This window comes from Myotis yumanensis, unplaced genomic scaffold, assembly GCF_028538775.1.
Source record: "Myotis yumanensis isolate MYYU_CA2020_CCGP unplaced genomic scaffold, mMyoYum1.0.hap1 SCAF_22, whole genome shotgun sequence".
NCBI lineage: Eukaryota > Metazoa > Chordata > Mammalia > Chiroptera > Vespertilionidae > Myotis > Myotis yumanensis.
The window spans coordinates 12,337,166-12,362,230 of NW_027223773.1; the positions used below are offsets into that span (position 1 = coordinate 12,337,166).

The 25,065-nt window shown below is 45.5% G+C and overlaps 1 protein-coding gene across 5 annotated transcripts in view; it reads left to right on the forward strand.

Moving 5' to 3' along the window:
* Positions 1 to 25,065, forward strand: part of SDCCAG8 (SHH signaling and ciliogenesis regulator SDCCAG8) — a 205,974-nt gene that overhangs the window by 134,900 nt on the left and 46,009 nt on the right. For 4 of the 5 annotated variants that reach the window (XM_070401360.1, XM_070401363.1, XM_070401361.1 and 1 more), the window contains one exon: positions 3,144 to 3,275. In XM_070401360.1, coding sequence (XP_070257461.1) covers positions 3,144 to 3,275 — 132 coding nt within the window. Of the gene's footprint in view, positions 1 to 3,143; positions 3,276 to 25,065 lie in introns of those variants that run through there. The other variant, XM_070401364.1, reaches the window with a different exon arrangement.

Consider the following 25,065-nt stretch of genomic DNA (forward strand, 5'->3'; position numbering starts at 1 on the left):
TAATTATAAGTGGAATTCCTGTCTTATCAGCATCATATTTTTAATATGGTTTTATTGATTTTTGAGAGACATAGAAGGGAGAGGAAGAGAGAGAGAGAAACATTGATCGGCTGCCTCCTATCCACCCAGCACTGGAGATCAAGCCTGCAACCCTGGGCATGTGCCCTGACTGGGAGGCAACCCGGCGACCTCTCAGTGCATGGGAGGACGCTCAACTGAGTCCCACCAGCCAGGGCTCAACGTCATATTTTCAGGTCAATAAATAACACCAGTAGATAGCCACATTATCAGAATAGCATCTTGATATTCCTTCGTGTAAGTTATGTAATCAGTCTTCTGTTGACAAATTTCTGGGTTCAGTTTCCAGATGTTGCATTGCAGAGCAAGGTTGCTCCATGAAGCAATGCTACCATGAACATTATGATTTCTTGTGAAAAAGTTTTATATTTCTATATTATAAAATCTATGTTTCCATTGTGATTTTTTTAAAATATATTTTATTGATTTTTTTACAGAGAGGAAGGTAGAGAGATAGAGAGTTAGAAACATCGATGAGAGAGAAACATCGATCAGCTGCCTCCTGCACATCTCCCACTGGGGATGTGCCCGCAACCCAGGTACATGCCCTTGACCGGAATCGAACCTGGGACCTTTCAGTCCGCAGGCTGAGGCTCTATCCACTGAGCCAAACCGGTTTCGGCCATTGTGATTATTTTAAAAAGGTGACTTTTTTTCTGGAAAAGTACATAAAATTAGATAATTATTCTTCTGCTTTTTTTCCTAATTTGGTTTATAGATTTTTTTTTTTTTGTCCTTTCAGAATTTTATGTTAGTGCATAGTGCATATTGTGATAGGAGGTACTAGTCTTGGAAGAAAACAAAATTAACCATTTCTTAGAAAACTGCCCCTAATTCTTATACTGTATGTGATTTTGAAAGGAGAAATGTAAGTCATTAACTCATTTGGGCTATTTCAAATATCGGTAAATTCTTATTAAGAGAAGCAAATGGAGGTTGAGTATTTGATCTGAGCCTGAAAATGAGGCAATCCATGCCCTCATGTATAATCTAGTAAGGAAGATGAGGCCTAGAGCACAGCCTTGAGGAATAAATTATAGGCTAATGCATGCATGAAGGCGAGAGGTAGCTTCGGAAAACGTGCTGACATATTGAGAACCGCTAGGTAGTCATCAGGGCAAGTTCCCTTCGACGTGACAGGTGAACCAAGATGAAAACAAATTGAGGTCGGAGGTGAACGAAAGGTGAGAGATGGCTTCGCCCCTGGGAAGCAGCCGGGTCCTCGGGATGAATTCCTTTAGCAACGTTAAAGCTTTTCTTCACCAGAAAGAGCAGGCTTTCTCCCTAACGGAGGAATCCTTTCTTTGGAGGGAAATAATTTTACATCAAGTCTAACTTAAACTTCAAGAAAGAAGCCAGTCGTTAACTCATAATTTAATATGCAAGAGTTTTAAACTCTCTGTTCTAACCAGCAAGAGATGGTGGTCGTGGGAGCCATGTTAAATTAAAAGGAGGACAAGGATACGATTTTTCTTGGACAGACATCTTTCTGATCTTCGAATTTTGAGATTTGAGCTAGTCATCGAAGACACTGAATAGGGGATATATTTCCTGAGAGACATCAGCCATCACCGGAGTAGATATCCACAGTCCCAAATGAAATGCGTGAAGACAGAAAGGGGGTTGGGGGAGTGGTTCCTGATGTAGCAAAGTAGAGAAAGGTGTTCTTAAGTGTCTCCTGAAGCAAGCTGCCTGCTCTCAGGATTCCAGACAACCTTGGAAGGCAGGCGTGGTACAAGGACTGAAACCAAAATGGACAGTTTCACCCCTGCCATGAAGCCAGGTGACTGTCCCTCTTCCCCCCGGAAAACTAGAGGCATCATCCCTGAAGAGAGTCAACCAGCAGGCTCTGGGTAAAATAGGGGCGCTGACGTTAGAATGGAGGGACTAGGAGAAAGCCTGCATTCAGAAAGGTGAGATCCCCGCCCTCTATTTCCGCCCAGCTCCTCGGCCACTGACAGTCGGGTTGTACATAGGAGGCAGGAAACTGGAGGCAACTTCTCTTGAGAAACAGAAAGGCCACAGCGGGAAGGAGTACAGATACTGCTATTGGGAATCTCCCACAGGAAGAGATAGCTTGCCGCTCAGTTGCTCTTACACTGAAGCCCACGCGTTTGGGCAAAATAAATGTACACAAATGCAAATCTTATATATAAAAGGCCAGTGGCCGTAACGCAGGAACGACCAAACGACCTGTCACCAGGAGGTGCATTGATGGGTCCCACGGTGGCGGCAGGAGGGACTCTGGGTCTCCCACGATTTCGTGCGCTGGGCCTCTAGTGTAATCATAATATACCACTTAGCAAGGATCAATACGTAGGTAGTCTTTATAACATAAATACTGATAACGATTTAGCCACAAGTTAAAATGCTAATAATGACATTGACAAGGTGGAGATGGGAGTAGAGGGCATATAAAAAGAGTTTGATCTTCCTCTACCATAATGGATCAGTATAAAATTTTAATTAATGAAATATGAGGTATTGATGTAAGCAAATTAAGAAATATAAAGATAAATACCAGAAGAAATAGCTTTAAAATTTTTGAAAGTATTTGTCACTGCTCAGCTGGGTAGGGGATCCAGGGGCAGAGGACTGCCAGTTGTCAATATTATGCCTTTTGAAACTATATGATTTAATCGTGTGCCATTAAATGAGCGGTGGTACTTAAAAGAAACTACTCTCTATTATAGAAATTATATGTGGGGTTGCTCCATTAACAGCCTGCTGCTGGCCTAAAATAGACAACTCAGTAACTATTCGATAAATGAATGATGGCCTTTTTAAAAAGGGATTTGATCATTGTCATTGTTGTCTGGTTGGAGAAGCCATCTCTGTTAGAGTAAGTTGTTACTCCTTTATCTGTCTGCCGCTCGAGTCTCTGCCATATAGACCCCTCTTCCAGACAGTTTACAATTTCTGATATGTTACTTTACATAACTTTTTTATTTTCACTGATATGTTTAAATATGGAGTTTCAGACAATATGAAGGTTATGCAATCAAAACAAGCTCTAGCAGTAAGAACCTCCAACAGTTCTTATTTTTGTGCTCTCACTTCTCTAGATCTGCAACAGCTCAGCTCAGTCAGGAGAAGAAGTACGCATACGGCAAACTGAAAAAGTTACAGGAAAGAAACGATGAGTTGGAGGAGCAGTGCGTCCAACACGGGAGACTCCATGAGATCATGAAGCAAAGGTAAGAAAGCTTTAACAGTCACCTGACCTGCCACATAAACCTGTTTGGTTCATAAACAGACTAGGAATTGCTGTGCAATAAATAGAGTCCATGATTACTCGGCTACTTAAGGGACGTGCTCCAAACCCCCTACTTTTATGTATTTATGCTTTCTCCGCTTAGGCTATTCTTATAATACACAGAGAACAGTTAAGACGAGAGCACACCTCCTCTTAACTGTTCTCTAAATACATAGGAGTAGATGTAATGCAGAACACTGTAGGAAAACCGTCACCTTTAAAATGTATTTTGGTAATGTGATATGGAGGAATTTCAAAAGTTCTCCTCCAGAAATTAGGTTCTGTAGGCTTTTTGTAAGATGAATCATGTAGCAGGCCTAAGAAGGTCCAATATCTAAGCAGAGGTGGTACTGAGAGTGTTGCTAGAGGCAGGACTGGACTCCAGACCCTCTGGTTCTCCTCAGTGGTGTTACTGTGAGCAGGTTGCTTACCCTCTCTGAGCATCGGTTTCTTCATCTGTATTGGGGCTAATAAAACCCACTTTGCAGTTGAACATAAAGATCAAAAGTAACATAGAAAGCACGTGGCTCATACTAGCCATCTACTCGACAGCATCACGACATTGACTCTTTTCCAGATGAAGAAGCGCAAGCTCAGAGAGACTGATGAATTTGCTCAAGGCGGCTGATTAAGTGTAGAGTTTAAACTTGATCTTCATCTTTTGACTCCAAACTCCTTTCCTTTTCTGTGCAGTATTTTCGTAACAAACACAGCCCCTTACTTCCTGTAGATGTATCATCTATAATTTCTGTGTAAGGATGAATTCCAGTGTTTTGCACCACACAGTGAACAGGCCTCCATGGGTGCTGGCGTCCACACTGCACACGTGACAACAGCAGTCAGCCTTCCGGGGGGCGGGGGTGGGGGAGTGTTTCTGCCAGGACCAGAGAGTAAAATATTTTGGGCCTTGGGAGTCACACGTGGTCTCTGTCCACACAGTTGTCTTCGTTTTGATTTTGACTTGGTTTTTACAACCTTTATATCAACAAAACCCATTCCCAGCAAGAGGGCCAGCCATTACATTTGTATTTTGCTTTCAAGTCCCCAAATGTCTTACCTTGAAGCAAAGCTGGAAGGTAGCTGTTGGTATCACTGCCGTTTGCAGATGGAGAAGGCAGGCTCAGGAAGATCAGGTTGCCAGCTGAGGGCCAGGTAGCAAATTCATCAGTCATTCACTCTGACAAATATTTATTGATTGCTGTTATGTGTCATGTTCTGCACCACCTGCTGGGAACATAACAGCAAAGTAAATACCGTTCCCAGTCTAATTGGGAAACTGGAAGAGCTTCCAGCCTTGCGGGGCAGATGAATGTTGATGAATAATTTTATAAATATCTAATCAATTGCAGTAAGGCTCAGTTCTATGAAAGAGAAATGTACTTTGTGGTGCAAGCACATTTTATGAGAAGATTTGTCTTGACCAGGAAAAGTTTCCATGAGAAAATAACAGCTGAAATGAATCTGTCCGCAACAGGGTAGGGATCACTAGCCTTTGGTAGCGGGATCGGCAAACTGTGCCCCCGCCGCAGCCTCCGTGTGTGGCTCAGGAACCTGCACGTGCTCGTCCACACGACAGTGTCAGGGTGGAGCAGCTGAGGCAGAGACCATGACCTTTTGGCCCACAGTCTAAAATATTGACTATCGTTGGGCTTAATGAATGGGCATCACTGGTTACATTTACAAAAATATTTTTAGTAGAAGATTCAGTGCAGAAACCATATCAGAGTGGACAGAAAAGTGAGTGTGAGTAGAAAAACTGACATAGCAGATTTCAACCTCTATTTTACGAGATGTGAAAGGGAGAGTGGAAAAAGCAAGGCAGACAGACCAGCCACGCGGTGGCGGGAATGTGCACTGGGAGGGGCATTTGGGAGCAGAGAATTTTTGTGTTAAGCCAGAGTGGATGTGAATGTAGTAAATTCTGGTTGCCGAGGTCATTAAAGTTGTAAAGTCAGGAAAATGACATTTTTCAACAACTGGTTTGGAGCTCCTGGTGTCTACAGAGGCCATCCAGAAAATTTGTGTTAAGGATAGCAGTGGCATTATTTTCTATTTATGTTTTATTTTTATTTTTTAAACATATTTTTATTGTTGATAGTATTACAGATATCTTCCATTTCCCCCCTTAATCCCCTCCTCCTAGGCCCTATCACGCCCCCAGGTCTTCACCACCATATTGCCCGTGTCCATGGGCTATGCATACAAGTATACAAGAGGCCCGGTGCATGAAATTCGTGCACGGGTAGGGTCCCTAGGCCTGGCTGGCGATCAGGGCTGATCTGTGGGGTGACCGGTGGGGCGATAGGGGGGCCCCCACTGCACCTACCTTGGCTGGCTTGGCCCTGCAGGCTGGGGCGGCTCCTGCATTGAGCGTCTGCCCCTTAGTGGTCAGTGCACGTCATAGCGACTGGTTGTTCCACCAGCTGTTCAGTCAATTTGCATATTAGGCTTTTATATATATAGATAAGTTCTTTGGTTTATCTCTTCTCATCCCCCCAACCCCACATCAAGGTATGTCAGTCTGTTCCACGCCTCCATGCTTCTGGTCTTATTTTGTTGGTTAATTCATTTTGCTTATTAGATTCTACAAATAAGTGAGATCATGTGATATTTGTCTTTCTCAGATTGGCTTATTTCACTTAGCATGATAGTCTCCAGGTTCATCCATGCTGTCCCAAAGGGAAAGAGGTCCCTCTTTTTTACAGCTGCATAGTACTCCATTGTGTAAATGTCCTACTAGTTATATTGTAGAGTGAGCATCGGTTCGTATATTTCCCCATAGAATATAGATCCGTGTGAGCCCCACAGTGTATGCAGAGGTAACGAGCCCTCGAGCCGGTGAAGACTGCTGAGCGGGCTCACATGGACTCATGTGGTCAAGTTCTCTGTCACAACCCCCAGCTGTCTGGCTGTTCTGTCACTTACACAGCGTCACATGTGTTTTTTTCTTATATTAATTATTATCTAAATTGTTTGCATAAAAACTATTGACTGAAGACATGGAGCTGTTGATTGAAAGGTAACTAGTAATGAGTTTAAAATTGGTCTTCTATAAACTAACCTCAGAATGATCTTTAATAAATTGGTAGTATTTTTCTAATAGGAATTTTATTCCCCAGAAACAAATGTTAAAATAGGAAATAGATGATTGATTTTTATCTCATTTGATATTTCAGATTGGGGAGAATTAAGACTGTTCACTATTTTCAGAAAGTACAGTGGGGCCTTGACTTACGAGTGTCCCGACTAACGAGTTTTTTGAGATACCAGCTGTCTCTTGGCAGATTTTTTGCATTGAGTTGACAGAGTAATTTGAGTTAACGAGCTCCTTAACGAGCTTGGTCTCGGAAGAAGGAATTAAACTCGTAAGTCAAGGCCCCACTTGTACTTGAAAAGAGCAGCCTGTGCTGAAAGCCTCTTCCTCTGTTTGGGACAAGAGCATATTATGGAGGAAAAGCAATTTCATGAGTTGTTTTCAGCAGGGATAGCATGCAGACTGTTGGCGATGGGAACTTAACAGATTAAAGGGAATGTTTGGTTTTGGGATAATATCTTTATGATATAGAGTGATATTTTCTGAGTGTTTTTTTCTAGAAATTAATTCATTTTGCAAATGGCTGTGACCCATGTAGTGTGTGTGTGTGTGTGTGTGTGTGTGTGTGTGTGTGTGTGTACAGGGGCAGAACCACTTACCATTTTGCGGAAATATAGAAAAGCAGCACTAAAGTGGCTTTTGAGCCACTCTTTTCCACGATATGCCAAGTTTTGTTGTTGTTAATCCTCACCTGAGGATATTCTTTCCATTGATTTTTAGAGAGAGAGGAAGGAAGGTGTAGAGCAGTGGTTCTCAACCTTGGCTGCACATTAGAATCACCTGGGAATCTTTTTAAAATCCTGATGTCTGGGCCTCATCCTCCGGAAATTCTGTTTCTTTGTTACTAATGTTGTGGCCCCACCCCATAACAAAGAAACAGAATTTCCGGAGGATGAGGCCCAGAAATCAGGATTTTAAAAACAATCCCAGGTGATTCTAATGTGCAGCCAAGGTTGAGAACCACTGGTTTAGAGGCAGAGAGAAACATCGATGTGAGAGAGACATATCGATTGGTTGATTGGTTGCCTCCCCCATGTGCCCCGACCAGGCCTGGGGATCAAGCCTGCAACCAAAGTACGTGCCCTTGACTGGAATCGAACCCAAGACCCTTTAGTCAGGGGGGTGACACTCTAACCACTGAGCCAAACCGGCCAGGGCTGTATGCAAATTTGAATGTTTATATGCTGGGCAACTGTGTCTTTAGGAGAAAGTAGACACCCATCTAGCTGAGGCATTGCTGACCGGCTGCAAATGTGGGGGCTGGGGCAGGCGTCTGGGGTGGGTGGGTATTAAGATGCCAAATATGCTGTTACGCTCAATTGTTTTCTAACCACCAGCGCTACTTCTCTGCTACTTCCTCACCTTCTCCTTCTTGGTTGGGTGCCCCCCTCACTTTCACATACTTTCCCTTTGTCTTTTCATGGTTCTCTTGCTTTGCATTGGTTCTTTATCTCTAAGTGCACACTTGTGGCCCGATTTTATACTCTCACGCAGTAAAATGGTGTGCCTTCCAGTGGTATTGTATCAGACTCACACTGTGAGGCTGTGTTATCTAAAACCTGAGCCTTCCAAGTTACACAACATGGATTTTAAGCAGCCGTCTAGTGCCAGGGAACTGTTCTTTAAACAGCTGAAGGACATGGAGACAATGAGCTACCCTAACATCGAGGGGTTTTGCACAACTCAGATCAGCATTCAGGAAGGAATCAATCAAGACTGTGGCTGGTCATCATTTCTCGCCCTTTCTGAACTGGGTTGTTAAAAAGAATGCCATGTCATCAGCTTGATTCTTTAGCATCATAGAACTTCATTCAGAAAAGCTGGAGGAATTAAAGAATTTTTCTTCACAGCCCCAAATCTTAATGTATAGGCTGCATATAACATCTGTAGTTATGTCTAGATAATACTGCCAGTTTCCATGGTGAAAGAAAAGAGGGTCTGTCAGGATTGAAGTGAATAAAACCTTCTATTTTCCATTCCTAAAGTATCTCAAGTAGAGAGCAGTTACAATAAATGCCGGATGGTTTTGGCTGATGCCTATTTGTGGCCGAGTAGTGATAGGTGGTCATGTTATACCAGAGGCGGTTTTATACCGGCACCCAGAGTGTGTCTCGGGCCGAGGGTTTGAGAATCAGATCTGGGGAGGCTGGCGGCGTCGGGCAGATGTGCGACCGTCCCTCCAGTGCCAATGGCTGTAATTTAACTATGAAAAGGTTGCAGCCATCTGGAGAGCAGAGCAGCTGAGGTTTGCGCTGGCTGCACTGGGAAGTACGGAGACCAGCTTGACTTCATAGACCCTGTGCTTTTATAAAGGAGAGCGGTCAGGTCTGGCCGGCATGGCTCAGTGGTTGAGTGTCGACCTATGAACCAGGAGGTCACAGTTCAATTCCCGGTCAGGCCCCTTCCCCGGGTTGCGGGCTCGATCCCCAGAGTGGGGTGTGCAGGAGGCAGCCCATCCATGATTCTCTCTCATCACTGATGTTTCTGTCTCTCTCTCCTTCTCCCTTCCTCTCTGAAATCAATAAAAATATATTTTTTTAAAAATAAAATAAAATAAAGGAGGTGGGCCAGGCAGTAAGGGCGTGGCGTGCTGCTGGGTGTGTCTGCAGCCCGTTCCCGGGGGGCCATCCCTCAGTGTCGCTCAGTGTGACCTCGTGCTCGTGACCCACTGGCTTTTATGTCTGTCCCTCCTTCGGGGGCAATCCCTGATTTTCACAGTAGCCTCATCTGCAGAAAGAACATTTCATAAAAAGCCACAAAGTCCTTGCTGCTGGCATGTGGATCTTACCCTTTTTTTTAGAGAGAGAAAAACCAAATTACAGCCTCACCATCACAGAATCGTCCAATATAGAAAGTTAACGGCTGATTTCTTCTGCACGAAGAAAAGCTTGCTAACCGCCTGGACCACGTTAGGGCCAATTGTGAGCCACACGGCCTCCCTGGTTCATAGAGATGGCGGCTGAGCGCCTCCAGCAGTTAGAGCCGTTAGAGTCTGTGCTGATTTAGTTGGCGCATCTCCAGCAACAGAGTCCATTAAAATTCAAATCCATTTCCTAATAATGGAGACAATCAATTTACATTAAACAAGGCCTCATTACAATTTCATGTACAATTTAAATTCTATAGGAATAATCAGTGAGCAATGAGGAGGGACCCTCGTTCTGAGGCAGAGGGATGTTTTCATAGGCTGCACAAACAGATCTTTCATATTTCCAAAATAGTTCCCGCAGTCCCTGTGGTGTAGGGGACTCTCTTGTGTTTTATTCTGATGCGGGGACACGTGTGTGTCTGTGGCTGCGTGTGGCTGCGTGTAACAAGGCAAGTGACTTTTTCTCAGTGACACTGACATGGCAAGGGTTGCGGTGGAATAAGGTAGATACTAGCTTGCTGTTGGACATGGACTGACTCTTATGAAAAGAACAACGAGGAAGCAGGTTGGCTGAGTTAGTGAAGTGGGGATTAGGCCGGCCTTTAACTTGTGAATTAGACCAGGGGCTAATTCATTCAAAGGGGTTTGGGGCCGGGCCAGCGTGGCTCAGTGGTTGAGCTTGGGCCTAGGAACCAGGAGGTCAGGGTTTGATTCCTGGTCAGGGCACATGCCTGGATTGTGGGCTCGATCCCCAGTGTGGGGCCTGCAGGAGGCAGCTAATCAATAATTCTCTCTCATCATTGATATTTCTCTCTCTCCCTCTCCCTTTCTCTCTGAAATCAATAAAAATATATTTTTTAATAAGGGGGTGGGGTTGGGGAAGGATGCGTGGGGGGATGAGGTTGCCATGGTTGCGTGCCTCTGTGCCCTGGGAAGGTTTCCCACCCCCAGTCAGTGGGCCCCCAAGGCAGGCCGACTCCAGGAATGCCCCCCAGGACCCACAGCTCTCCCGTGGAAGCTCTGGTGAGGCTGGCATTGTCCGTCAGGAAATATCACTAGGGAGAATATAGTCAGAGTAATGCCAGGATAGCAAACGAATCCTGTCGGAGCCCGAGAATATATTTGGCTTCCGCTTGCTGGGTCAGCTGCTGTACACGGTCCGGAATAGAAAGCGGGTGTTTCAATCTCTCTCCCTCTCAAGTCGCGCCTCCCCCTCCTGTCTTCCTTCCGCTCCCGTGTTAGTGCACTTACTATTTTTATTATTTTTTATTTATATTCTAATTTTTCAATATTTGCCATTTGTGTGGCTAACACATGAATTTTTAATGAAATATTTTCAGACTCTTGGAATAGCTGAATCAGAGAAGAAAACGAAGTTGATACCTACTCCAAGGCAGCATGTAAACTGAATCTTACGCTGCTAACTTTTCCCACTTACAAGTGGCAAATGGTTGTTTTAAAAGGTGATATGTACTTAGACCTAAATCTCTTATCTTTGTGTAATTTCTGTGGCACAAAGAGTAATTCAGGCATCATTCTCATAATTAAAATGAAAGAAATATCAAAACAGCATGTTAGGCAGTGCCCTTCAGTAATTTTCTTTTTATCTAGAGACACGTATTTTTGTTAAGCCTTGTTGCTGTTAAAAAAAAAATGCAGTTGTGACTGAAGTTGAGTCTGGAGCTTAATTTTTCGTTTCAGCTCTGTAGCAGAACAAGGTTTTAAGGAAGGTAGCACCTGTGACTTTGAATAGTTCTTCTCCAGTCAGTAATTGTTTGTAGGTTTGCATTTGCAAAATGAATACTGCAAAGTATTCAAACAGTTTCATATTGCTTACTATTCCCAGAACTACAGCTTTGTAATCTACTTTGGAATTGTAAAATAATAAAAATAGTTTTTTATTCAAGAAAGTATAAGCAGTTGAGCTCTAACATCTTGGAGACTTCTCATTCTGAAATTACAAAAATATCAATTTTATGTTGGTAATTCAAATCTTATTTGAATAATTATATATATACATATATATATATATTCTCTTCTTTGTGCTTAAAATTTCTAAATAACTTTACTTTTCTCAAGAAAAGTTACTTATTCTTAACAATGAATTTATATTTTTCCAAATATTTATGATTTGTATTCCAAATAATAATTAATAATTATTTTATGGAACCCTGTCCATCTTATATGAGCTGAATTGCCTAGGGTGGTATTTTAAAGAATCAGAAGAGGCCTGGAAGATTATATAGTCCGACTCCTCCTTAGCATCTACCGCGCACCCTCTGTTCTCACCCCAATTATAAAATTCCTTTATAATTGAGAAAACTGAGGCCCAAAGAGACACGTGACTTCAAGACCGCACACAGTTCAGGCAGCGGCCAGAATCCGTTTCCTGACTTGTGGTCTGGTGTTTCCTACGCACCTCCTCTATCATGGAGATGTTCCTGGAACAGGGAGGCAGCCCGGGACTACTGATCAGGAGGAAACTGTTCAGTGCAGACACATAATTAGGTGTTCAGTGGAAACTGTCTTACCCCATAAGCTTGAGACCAGAAGTTGGACGGTTAATGGGAAGGTGGGGAAACCCTACCAAGGCCTGTCTGATGTATGTGTTGGGCCAAGACATTTCCTTTGTGTACACATCCCCTGGTTTGGGGTGCACTTCGTTTTCCCCAGAAAACCCCACCAGAATCGCCTCTGTTGATGCCCCCACCTCTGGTTTCTCTGGACCAGCCGAGGACAGCGCCTGGCTGGGCAGCCTCCATGAGAAGTCACATTCCCCTGACCCGTTCCCCGAGCCCCCGCAGGCCTTGCCTGCACACCTCATTGGGCAGCCCTTTAAAACACTCGGCTTCGTTGACTCTTTCTAAACGATTCTCCTCTTTTCATAGATTCAGCAAACTCTTTTTTTAACAGCCATATCTCTGAGTTCACTAAAAATTAATGATGCTGATGTAAGCAGCGAAAACAGGTTTGGGAAGAAACACAAGCGACCTTGGGAAGCGGAAGGGGTGGGAGCAGCTGGGCCCAGTCAGCGTGGAGAGTGGCTGCCAGTGGCCATTGTACCGAGTGTGCCCTGGGCGTCATTCATCCACGTAGCAGAAAAGGAGGCGTTGGCTCATGCGGAGACCAGGGCAAGTGCTGTCCATCAGAGAGCTTCTGCTGGGCCTTGCAAGGAAGTACTAGGGTCAGACAGATGGAGATGGACAGTATCCTAACTAGTTTTATAAGAAGAATCTGCATTGCATTTTCTAAAAATATATATGTGTATATTCTTATATCAGAGAGGAAGAGAGAGAGAGAAACATCAATGATGAGAGAGAACCATTGATCAGCTGCCTCCTGCACACCCCCCATTGGGGATCGAGCCTGCAACCCGGGCATGTGCCCTGACCGGGAATCAAACCGTGACCTCCTGGTTCATAGACTGACGCTCAACCGCTGAGCCACGCCGGCCGGCTCAGCATTGCATTCTCCATGCACAATTTTTCTTTCGTACCAGAGACAGATCTGGAGGCAGAAGGGAAGGTCTTTGTTCCTTGTTGCTTTCTCTTCCCCTGGGGAGGAAGGCCAGCCTCCCGCCTCCGAGCTGGGCCTGTGGAGCATTCTTATGCCAAGCAGAAGCAGTGGCTGCTGCTCAGCCTAGCAGGTCGCCCTTCATGGTCAGGTTTCCGGGTGACCTGCTCTGCATTCAGGGATGTTCAGGGCTTCCGCCTGCTTTCTTTAGGGAGTTGATCTGCTCCTTGCTTAAAGTCCTAGAAGGATTGCTTTCTTAGGAAAAATACTGATGAAAAATGCAATGGTTTCAAAATGGGTTTAGGTGAACTCTTGGATTAAAAACCCATTCCTTGCCTGGCTGGCATGGCTTGGTGATTGAGCATCCACCTATGAACAAGGAGGTCATAGTTCTATTCCTGAGTTTGGGGCTCAATCCCCAGTAGGGGGCGTGCAGGAGGCAGCCAAGCAACGATTTTCTCTCATCATTGATGTTTCTCTCTCCCTCCTACCCTCTCTCCCTCTCCGAAATCAATAAAAAAATATTTTTTAAAAACCCATCCCTTGCTCTTAAAGGGTACATGGATGCATGAAGTCTCCTTCCTAAGCAAGGAATGAACAAATCAATAAGTAATGAACAACCATCCTCTCCCTAAATTGGGAGAATGGAGCCCTTCCACTCTTCCTGTTATTTATTTTATGTTTTGGTCTAGGCATCCATTCCACTTTCCTTAAGTGGGTCATAGTGTTTATCAAGATGACGATTATAGCACACAGCTGCTTCACCCGCACCACGTGCCGCCTTACTGCCTCTTCCCTCCTTGGCCGCATTCGCTCTGGCCCAGAGGGGGGCAGCAGTTCCCCATACACGTTACGTGGGCAATCAGCCCTACAAATGGCCTCTGAGAAGAGGATGTCTTAGTCTGAGGACAGATTGTGTGAACTGTCTACTCTTTGGAGAGTCAGAATGCTCATCTGTATAGTAAAAGCCTTGAGAAGTTTTAGGAATTATTCATCAGTTGTAATGTTTCCGTTGCCTTTCATGAAAATATGAATAAAAGAAAAAATATGTGTAAATGTTTAAAACTTTACAGACAAGGGAATGAGGATGTGGCTTGAAGGCTACAAGCGGTGGGCAGGGTGTCTCTGGAGATACCACCGCACTCGGTGTGGACGTGACCCGTGGCACTTCCTGGGACCCGAATGGCTCTCCCTCGCTCCGTCTTCATCTTTGCTCCCCTCAGCCCTGGGTGTATCTCGCATCATTTCCTTTCTGTTGTAGTGTGCGGCGTGATTCCAAGTCCCTGCTTTCTAACTCCTAGGCAGGAAGGGCTGCCCGTGGCTGTCGCTGCTGCATACACCCGCACGCCAACACTGCGAGCCTGTTACCCACGGGTGGTCCAGGCCACTGAGGCTGTGCCGAGGAATGGCTGACAGAGGAATAGATCCTGGACGAGGCTGCCACTTTTACCACCTTGCTGGCTATTTTCCTCGGTTCATGGGCTCGCCAAGAGGATTTTTTAATAGATTTTTTAAAAAAAATATGTTTTTATTGATTTTAGAGAGAGAAGAGGGGAGAGGGATAGAGAGATGGAAACATGGATGAGACACACCAATCGGCTGCCTCCTGCACATCCCCCACTGGGGATCAAACCCACAACCCGGGCATGTGCCCTGACCGGGCATCGAACCACGGACCTCTTGGTTCATGGGTCAGCGCTCAACCACTGAGCCACACCGGCTGGGGTCCAAAGGGATTTTTTGTTGTCATTACGGTCTTCCTTTTTCTGAGATCTAGAATCATTTCTGAATATATAGAGAAAGAAGACTGGCGTTCATCAATTTATTGATTGGTTCAGTCATTGTTTATACATATGCTATTCAGATGTCTACTGCGTGCCAGCTGTGGTAGGACCTGTCCTGGGCTCAGGGATTGAAAAGATGCGCAGGACTCGCCTTGGAGAATTCAGGCCAGACGCTCTTGCTGTGCTTCCGGCAGCCCGGATGCCTGTCCCTTCTCTGTCCGGAGCCCTCACATCTCAGCACCAGGTCAGCTCTCACATCGTCAGCAAAGCCTTTCTTAACTCTGCTCTCTGCAGAACGCTTTGTTCAAACACCTCTGATCAAGCGCAGCGTCATCATCCCTGGCAAGTCTGACTCCTTCGACCATGAACTCCTTAAGCCCAGGAAACACACTGTGCTCATCTCTGTCTCTCCAGTTCGTAACAGTGGGCCAGGCACTTAGTTAATGAACATGCAACCTTTTTTTTTTTTTTTAAATCTCCTAGCTCATCTTGTCCAGTCTCTGAAAACTGTAGAAGGGAAAAAATAATGAGACCAAAACAGGTTGATATGTGTATTAAACTTTAAAAAATATTTTACAGCCCTAGCTGGTGTGGCTCAGTGGCTAGAGCGTCGGCCTGCAGACTGAATGATCCTGGGTTCGATTCTAGACAAGGGCACATGTCCAGGTTGCAGGCTCAATCCCCAGTGGGAGGCCTGCAGGAGGCAGCCGGTCAAAGATTCTCTCTCATCATTGATGTTTCGATCTCTATCTTCCTCTTCTTTTCTCTCTGAAATCAATAAAAAATACATTAAAAAATATTTTCAACCTCTCATCTATATCTTCACATTGGAAAAAACCCCACTCAATACTTGTGTGTCTAATTACTGTCATTAAATAATATAAATCTGAAGCTTTATTGTATGATGATTTACATCCAGCGAGCACTCAATAAATACTCCTCACAACTGTAAAATACTAGAGGCCCAATGCATGAAATTCGTGCAAGATTAGGCCTTCCTTCTCCCGGCTGCCGGCACCGGCTTCCCTCTGGCCCCCAGGATCCGGGCTTTCTTAGCAGCCCCAGCTTCATCCGGAAGGTTGTCCAAAGGATGTCGGAAGGACATCCGGTCTAATTAGCATATTACGCTTTTATTATAGATGCTTTGATCTCATTAAAACTAGAATGGCTGCTCCCTGTGTTTAGGCCACTGAACGACTCATTGTGTTATTAGTTGGTCCTTATTTTGCAAGATCTGTGGGTCATGTTTAGTGGCTCTGCTTGTTAAGGTTGTTAGCAGTTACATAAATGACTTTGTACGAATTTTAGGGTAGTCATTTGGGATGAGTTATGGATTGGGAATGAGTTCTATAGTTTCCAAGCTTTTGGTTTCCCCAGTGGGCTGATATATGAAAGAAAAATAGTTAAGTTGCAAATTTTCTAAGAGCTACATTTGACATTTTCCAGAATGCTAATGACTTGGTATCACAGATAAAGGAGATAACATGAAACTGAGGCAGTGAACACTTCTCTTCCTTTATGTGGTCGGGCAGGACAGCCCTTGGGAGAGATGCTCAGTTCTTGTTCAAAGTGTGATTCCCCCACTTTACAGGCATCATTTCTGAGCCCCTGTCCGGAGGTGCTCCAGCTTGGCCACATGGAAACACCATGTTAGAGTTACGTTTCCTGTTTCTCCTTTTGGATTACGCCTCTGTTCACCGGCAGGGTTATCAGGCTGCACCGAGGACCCTGGCCTGTTTTGGCCTTTCTCCCCAGAGCAGGGAGGCCTGAGGGACTGCAGATGGGCAAGACCCAGGAGACCCCTGGCCCTTTTCCCTTCAGCTCACACTCCTGTCTTGGGTTCTAAATCTCCCACTTCCAATGTGTCTGGATCTGACCTCCAGGGAGGTCACATGAGAACCAGTTCCAGGGTAGGAGGTGGGGGTTGCGTGGGGGGAGGGGAGGAACATGGGCATGCTCTCTAGAGCCTGGTTAGCTCCTCCCTCTGTTTCTAGGTTGCTATTTCGTAGCACTTAGCGCACTATACCCACGGCATTAGGTGTCCTTCTCTCTCGTTAGTCTGTGAAGTCTTCAACGTGAGCCATGTGTTCTCATTTCTGAAGTCCCTGACCTATAAAACTGTTAATGAATCATTCTCTAGGAAATGAAACTGTTGTAATTTAAAAGCTGTGAGCTAATAGGACTAATACTAGTATATGCTGATTCCATATGTGTGCTCCGTGCTCTCTACCAAATCATTGGGATTTGGATGACCTGACTTTATGAAGCTACTTTCCAACCTTTTTAAGTTACAGTATAGTTTGGTCCATTCAAAACAAAAAGCAAACAGGCAAAAGTGACTGAATCCCTATTCCATGATTGGACCTGCGGGCCACGGAGCTAGAAAAAAATAGACGGTCACTGATCTTCACGGGTTCTTTCTTGTTTATGGAGAGAGGGGTGCAGAGCCCTCACGCCAGCCCCCCAGGCCCACGTGGTAAAGACTTTGTGGCGCACATGTGGCCATACAGCATCCCTGAGGAGCGGCACAAGTGCATCCTGGGAGACGCCCGGGAACGTCCAGGATAAAGGATGCCAGAACTTGACTTTCGAGGCTGTGCCAGGCTGGGTGCTGGGAAGAGAGACTGGAGAAAGCTCTGGGGAGAGGAGTGAACTTAGGTGGTGCAGGCACTACGAGCAGGTCGGTGTTGGTGGAGTGGAGAGGGGAGCAGGGATGCAGTGGAGAGGGGAGCAGGGATGCAGTGGAGATGCTCGCGCTGTGGGACAGGGAGCCAATAAAGGACTTTAAACAGGGCATCAGAGCAGATTTGCATGTCAAATAGCTTGCTCTCGTGGCAGCATGCAGGATGAATTTTAAAGGAGCCAGACAGGGAAACTAGATCAGAAATGATGAGCACTTGAAGTAGAGATGAAGAGGAGGGGGTGGATTGGAGAACTGTTTAGGACAGTGGTTCTCAACCTGTGGATTGCGACCCCTTTGGGTCGCCTAAGACCATCGGAAAACACAAATATAATTACATATTGTTTTTGTGATTAATCACTATGCTTTAATTATGTTCAATTTGTAACAATGAAATTGGGGGTCACCACAACATGAGGAACTGTATTAAAGGGTCGCGGCATTAGGAAGGTTGAGAACCACTGGTTTAGGAGGTCAAATTGGCTAGTGATGGCTGCAACAGGAGAAGTAACGAAACGAAAAGGGAACATCAAGTCATGTTTTCCCTCTTACTGTTTGTGCCTGTTTCTTTGACCTAAATCCCAGCGGCACTTTTTGATTTCTCTGAGAATGAACCTGCATGATGCCTTAAAAGCCGATGATGTTAAAATGACACATGCCAGTCATTGCTTCATTCTGGTTAATTTTTCCCTAAAGTAAGACCACATTTTTTTTCAAATTTATATATTGTTTATTTATATGACCTTCTACATGAGATGAATCGTTTTTACTCTAAGTATTTTAAATCCCAAGAAATAATGTCAAGAATTGCATCAGAAGAGAAATTGAATCTGACTCACCAACGCCTAAACTTTGCCAATGAATAGCCCCCCTCACCTCCCAGCTCACCCCCCTCCCTGCAGGACACTCACATACCCCCAGCGCTGCCCTTGGTGCTAGGTGAAGAGTTCTCCCTTACAGCACAGACACCTAAATAGATAATTCAATAGATTGTACTAAGTGTAATGATACTCCACTTGGCCAGTCCTATTGACTATGACTTCCAGCAGGATTATTTCTAAGAATATTGAAAATAAATCAAAATATTATATGGTCAAAATGTCTAACACCAGGAGAGTCATTACATAAACAGACTAATTACATTCCCTACAATAGAATTCTAAAATCCCATACAATAGAATTCTATAATTCCAATAAAATTACTTGTAAGAAAAGTGTTTATTAACATGACAAATGTTTAAAATATATCTCCAAGGAGAAATAGGGTAAAAGTAGTATATATTACATGATTCCATGTTTTTTGGGGGGGAAAAATAAGCATAGAGAAGATAGATATAGATACAGATATGGATACAGATAAAGGTATGTATCTCAAATATCATACCTTCTTCACACTCTAACTTTGTATCCACACATGTGGACTCAGGTTGTCCCCGAAGCCAACCTGTCCTTGAGCTCTTTGAAAGATGTCATAAACGCCCTCACCGGTTTGGCTCAGTGGATAGGGCGTCGGCCTGCGGACTAAAGGGTCCCAGATTCGATTCCGGTCAAGGGCATGTACCTTGGTTGCGGGCACATCCCCAGTTGGGGGTGTGCAGGAGGCAGCTGATCGATGTTTCTCTCTCATCGATGTTTCTAACTCTCTATCCCTCTCCCTTTCTCTCTGTAAAAAATCAATAAAATATATATATATTTATAAAGTAATTCGACATTGCAGCCTTGTACACACACACACACACACACACACACACACAGAGTTTAATAAAACAGGACTTTACTATGGACTGTACCGTCCGTATCTTCTATTTTATGGCCCGTTAGTGATTCACGACCCAGAGTTTGAGAAACCGCCATGGAGGTCCATCTAAGGACCACAGGATTTCAGCATGCCCCTCTGGAATCACACTTCTCAAATTAGCAAATGATTTCTTTCAACCACAGAGTGAATAATTTTTCCCCGTCTTGTTACACACTCACGTGTGCATGCACACACACGCGCACACGCACCAGGGCACGCACAGGCATGCAGTACGCCAGCTGTCTCCAGGCAGTGAGGATATCGATGTGTTCTCTCCCTTCACATTTTCTAACAATTCCTAAGTTTTCTGCACCAGGCAGGTGTCCTGTGATCCTTTTGTTAAAGGAAATGCAAACAGGAAAGTTAAAAAAGGAAAAGTACAGGCTCGGCTCAGGTTCTGCCTCATGTCTTGTGGGACCTTCCCTGCTGAGCCCTTCCGAGCAGGTGAGATCCCTCCCTCTGCTTTTCCATTTGGCCCTTCTTTGTTTTTTAAATATATATATTTTTTTATTTCAGAGAGGAAGGGAGAGGGAGAGAGAGAGATAGAAACATCAATAATGAGAGGGAATCATGGATCGGCTGCCTCCTGCACGCCTCACATTGAGGATCGAGCCCACAACCCGGGCCTGTGCCCTGACTGGGAATCGAACCGTGACCTCCTGGTTCATAGGTTGAAGCTCAATCACTGAGCCACGCCGGCCGGGCCCATTGGGCCCTTTTGATTTCTCTTGCCCAGCACGTATGCCATTGCCTTATGATGATCCATTGTTAGCACGCGTCCCTCCTCCTCTCAGACCCTTCTTCTTCTGATCGGTTCATCCGAGTCAGAAACCACTTCTCTCTTTTCTCTGCGACAAGACTCTTAAACCGAAATCCACAGACGGGCTGTGGAGCTCCAGGAAACGCATACAAAACTTCATCGTTGCTGAGTGCCTCCCTTCTGCCGGGCAAGGTGCTAGGTCTGCTCTGTACCGGACTCTCAAAACATGGAGGAATCCCTGGCCCACACTTCTCTGTACTTGCCCTGTGTGTTTGTGTTCCTTGTCTGTCTTGCGCATCACCAATCTCCCACTGCCCAGAACAGTGCCTGGAACAGTGTCCCTCCAAAAGAGGGACATTTTGAATGGTCAGGTGTTAGGAAGTGGACAAGACATTTATTTTATTACTAGAGGCCGATGCACGAAATTCATGCAAGGGGCTCAGCCCTCGCGGCCCTGGCTTCGTCCGGTCTGGAATGTCGTCCGGACGGTCGTTCGGCTGTTTGGTCTAATTAGCATATTAGCTCTTTATTATATAGGATTCCCGTTTTTCATAGTAGATTACATAGCATGGTGTTGCTTGAAGAAGCAGGAAGTGCTCAAAAGCATTCTAAGACTAGGTTTATACTCAGTCTTGTGAAAAAACTAGACTTGAGGCAGAGTTCAGTTTGGTGCCAGAGTGCACATCTGTCTCCTTTCCTCTCGGGCTGGGCTCTGTGGCCACCTGGGCCATCTCGGACTCTGAAGGACACTCCCCTCAGCTGGCGAGGCCCCAGACCGGGTCAGCAGGCTCAGCGCCATCTAAAAGGCCAGGTCTCCCGTCTCTTGGGTTAGAGACTGTGCGATGCTCTTGAATTCGACTTTCCCTTTGGCTTCATTTAATGGGGTTCATTTTATTTCCAAAGGTAGTTTGTCCCGTGGAAACCACACAGGGTGTTGTTCAAATAGCAGGCCGATGTCTCAGTGTAACATTGGCCCAGGGAGAACTCGAGAGAGTGAATCACAAACCCTCCTCTGTGCCTGTTTAGGGGAGAGCAAATGTGCTGATGGAAGAGAGCGCTGTTGAGGATGATCAGGTATCTCATTTGCCATCAATCGGATTTTCAAATGTTAAGTTACTGCTGATCCTGGCTAAGTCGATTCTCTCCACTGCAGCGAAATATATATATATATTTTAAATCAGATAATTCAGTCTCTAATCCAAATTGTATTTGTTTTCTTTCCTTCAGACTCTGTCTGTGACTGGGACTATGTGTTTAAAGTTCAGCTTTGTGTGTGGTATTCCTGTGATGATTTCAGCCCATAAAATCAGATGTTTATAAAAGCCAGCCCGAGACCGATCCTGCACAGCAGTTTAGCAGCAAATTTCTGCTCTGGGTATTTAACGATAATTGGGAGCTTTCTATTGGCTTTGCAGAAACTCAGATCACTAGTAAAATGTAAGTACAGCCCATTTGGCAAATTCTTACACTTCAAGTCACAAATTTGCCTCTTGGTTGTGCTTTTCTTCGCACCTAGCTGAGAATCTTGCCTGGTGCTTTTTTAAATCCCCTCATTTACATACTGGGGTAAATTTAAAATGAGAACAGATGAAGGCTGCTAAACTTCTCTATTTCACTGATGAATATGGTATTTTGCTTCAACTATCTAGCTGTTCTATATGCAGTGACCTTTAAAACATGCACTAGATACTTCTTCCCATGCATGCTGTGCGAGGCGGGCTGTTGGTATTGTCTTCCCTTGGCGACCGGGAGGCCATGCGGAACCCCTGGGAGCTGCCTGCAGTGGAGCTAGAAGTCAGCGTCCCCTTCCCAGACTCCCACCTGCTCATCGGGCGGAGGGGCCTCCTGCACCTGTGGCTTCCTTGGCGCTGGGAGGTGATGCATCCACCCACAAGGCATTGCACCTTGTCCTGCAGCCCAGCGGATGTCATTGACCTGTAGAGTGGGTGTTAGAAGGTACATTTTAAGTCTGAGTAAGAAAAGAGGTGGCGTGTTTTGAGTGGCTAATATGGTTTTGACTCTCGCAGAGTGTAATAGATCTCATTTGCTATCGGTGCTAATAGGAATCTTGTTCTTCAAAGGAGCAAATATTTTCTCTGATGCCTCTCCAAGGTATCAGAGAGAAACCCGAGCTCTAGCCGGTGTGGCTCAGTGGATAGAGCGTCGGCCTGCAGACTGAAGGGTCCCGGGTTCGATTACGGTCAAGGGCACCTCCCTGGGCTGCGGGCTTGATCCCCAGTAGGGGGCGTGCAGGAAGCAGCCAATCAATGATTCCATCTCATCATTGATGTTTCTATCTCTCCCTTCTTCTCTGAAATCAATAAAAAGTACATTTGAGAGAAAGAGAGAGAGAGAGAGAGAGACCCGGGCCTGACAGGCGTTAAAACGGTAAAAACAGATTTTATTCAGGAGCTATTGCAACAAGGGGAAGCACACCTCAGTAGAGAACAGGATTCTTTCCAAATGCAGCGCGGAAAAGGGGGTTTAGAGCCAAGGAGCAGGATGGAGGAGAACAGTAGATAGAAAATTACCAAGAAGGAGCATCAGGCCAAAGTGATTGTGTGCCCCCCGGGATGGGGAAGGCAAAGGGGTCTGACCAGGTGTCCAGGTTGATCAGACACCTGAGGTAGCGGATTCTCTCAGAACTCTGCAGCTTCTTGCTAAAACTGGGCAACGAGGCCTGACGAGGGCGGACATTGAAGGCCACGGTCAAAGCCTAGTTGGCAAGCAGGCTTAGAGGTGAAACTATTAAATAACTGAGCTTCCTTGCCCAGCCAGTGTTGCCCAATGGTTGAGCATCAACCTGTGAACCTAGAGGTCACAGTTAGATTCCCGGTCAGGGCACACGCCCGGGTTGCGGGCTCCATCCCCAGTGTGGGGTGTGCAGGAGGCAGCACACCCATGATTCTCTCTCCTCATTGATGTTTCTCTCTCTCTCTCCTCTCCCTTCCTCTCTGAAGTCAACAAAAATGTATTTTAAAAACAGCACCTGCACTCCCTGAAACACACGCTCTTCCTGTAACCGCACTGCCTCCTGGTTGCATAGACCTGTCTGAGCAGCTGAGGGAGAGGCTCTGTGTCTGTCCCTGCATTTTGCATAGCGAGCAGCACCGCACGCGGACCTCTGTCGCTCAGGATTTAATAAACACGACAAACGCCGTGTGCCAGGCGGTGGCTGGCCGGTCGGAGAAAGCTTCCAGACGACAGGAATAGAAGCCCCCATCGCATAGCCATGTGACAGTGTTCATCTCAGTCTCAATATTCAAATCCAATATTAGTTTAAAGTGATGCGCACCATTTGTGATAAAAATGCCCAAATTCCTCAGGCAAGAAATAGCCAGGGCACCGTTTTAAGGAAACATGCGATTTTAAAAGAAGGGAGGGAACCTTTCCATGTCAGAATGAAGGGATGAAAAGTTCTTAAATCGATAGCAGACACATCCCAGGGAATTTTGAGCTTTTCTTTTTCCCCAACATGAGGGAGTGGGCCGACTGCTGACCAGTTCATTCTTCTCTGCTGCCTCCCCTGCTCACACTCAGTTGTGCTGAGACTGGGGGCTCTGAACTTGAACAATTCAGGACATCTCCCTCCACATGCCGCTCGATTGAAAGCCACGCCCTCTGGGTATATTTCACTGTAGGCAAAGCCAATCTGTTAAATCCAGATTTAAAAAATGGATTCGTCCAGTGGCCATTCTTCACTTAGCAGCATCATTCATCGTAGTACAGCGGTTCTCAACCTGTGGGTCGCGACCCTTTGGGGGTCCAACGACCCTTTCACAGGGGTCACCTAAGACCATCGGAAAACACATATATAATTACATATTGCATTTGTGATTAATCATGTTCAATTTGTAACAATGAAAATACATCCTGCATATCAGATGTTTACATGACGATTCATAACAGTAGCAAAATTACAGTTATGACGTAGCAATGGAAATAATGTTATGGTTGGGGGTCCCCACAACATGAGGAACTGTATTAAAGGGTCGCGGCATTAGGAAGGTTGAGAACCACTGTCGTAGTAAGTTGCCCTTGTGATGCTCAGAAATGGGATTCGTTTATCAGGACCCTGTGTCTGGGTCACGTTCAAGGGCAGAGTCCGTCTGATTGTGTGACCAACAAACCGGCAGCTGGTGTCACCGGGTTGGACACGGTCCTGGGCCCCAACGAAACCAAAAAACAGAGCAGAACGGTCTCTGCACTCGGGCATGTGTGTCAGGCTCAGGGACCTGTGGCACCGCGTGGTCCCCGTGCCGGGGCTGGGGCTGAGCGCCGGCTTCCTGCTCTGGCCTTCGTCCTCCTGGTTTGCTGTTCCTCCAACTGCTTGTCCATCGGATGGACCAGAAGCCCCCAGTGGATCGGGATGGGATGGGAGGCCGCTCCTCAGCTTTCTCTCCGGGTTGTGCTCTGGAAAGGACACCTGGCAAATTAGCTCTGAGAAAGGTGCTCAGGTTTCCTGTCATCCTGGCCCTGGCCCTGGCCGGCGGGGAAGTCCCCTTATTAGCTCTGTGGCCCACCTGGGTCATGCAGGGGACTCAAGGTCACTGCCGTTCAGGTCATTCAAATCTAAAAGCTGTGGGGGCCTTTCAGAAGATTAGTGTAAGGGACCTGCAGAAATATAATCTGGTGACAAATGTGGGGATATAATTACGACGTAAATAGTATTTTTATTTTTATTTTAAAAATGTATGTCTCCAATTGTATTGAAACCAGTGTGGGAGAATCTGCTTAGAGAAAACGATAAAAAGAAATTCATGCAAATACAATATATAAAGAAAACCAATCTTTCAGCTTTTATTTTTACACCCACATGCCAAGGTCAAAGGGAGTCATTCCCGGCATTTTTTAAAAAGGCAGGGAAGTGACTTTTCGTTCTGATCTGATTTAACTTTTTATTGTAGAGCTAGAGGCCCGGTGCACGAAATTCATGCAGGGTAAGGCCTGGCCTCCCTGTCTCCTCCTTCCCTCGCTCCCTTAGTGCCCCGCTGCCACTGCTGGTCACCCACCATGTTCTGCGCCGCCCCCTGGTGGTCAGCACACGTCATAGCGAATGATCGAACTCCCGCTCTCCTGGTCCATCTCCGAGTGGACAATTTGCATATTAACCTTTTATATATGTAGATGGGACTGGAAGAGTCAGAGTTCAAGTAGAAAATCTTTTTCTACTTGATACTGTATATTTAATCAATATTAAATACACTCACCATGCTGTCTTTTAAAGAACATT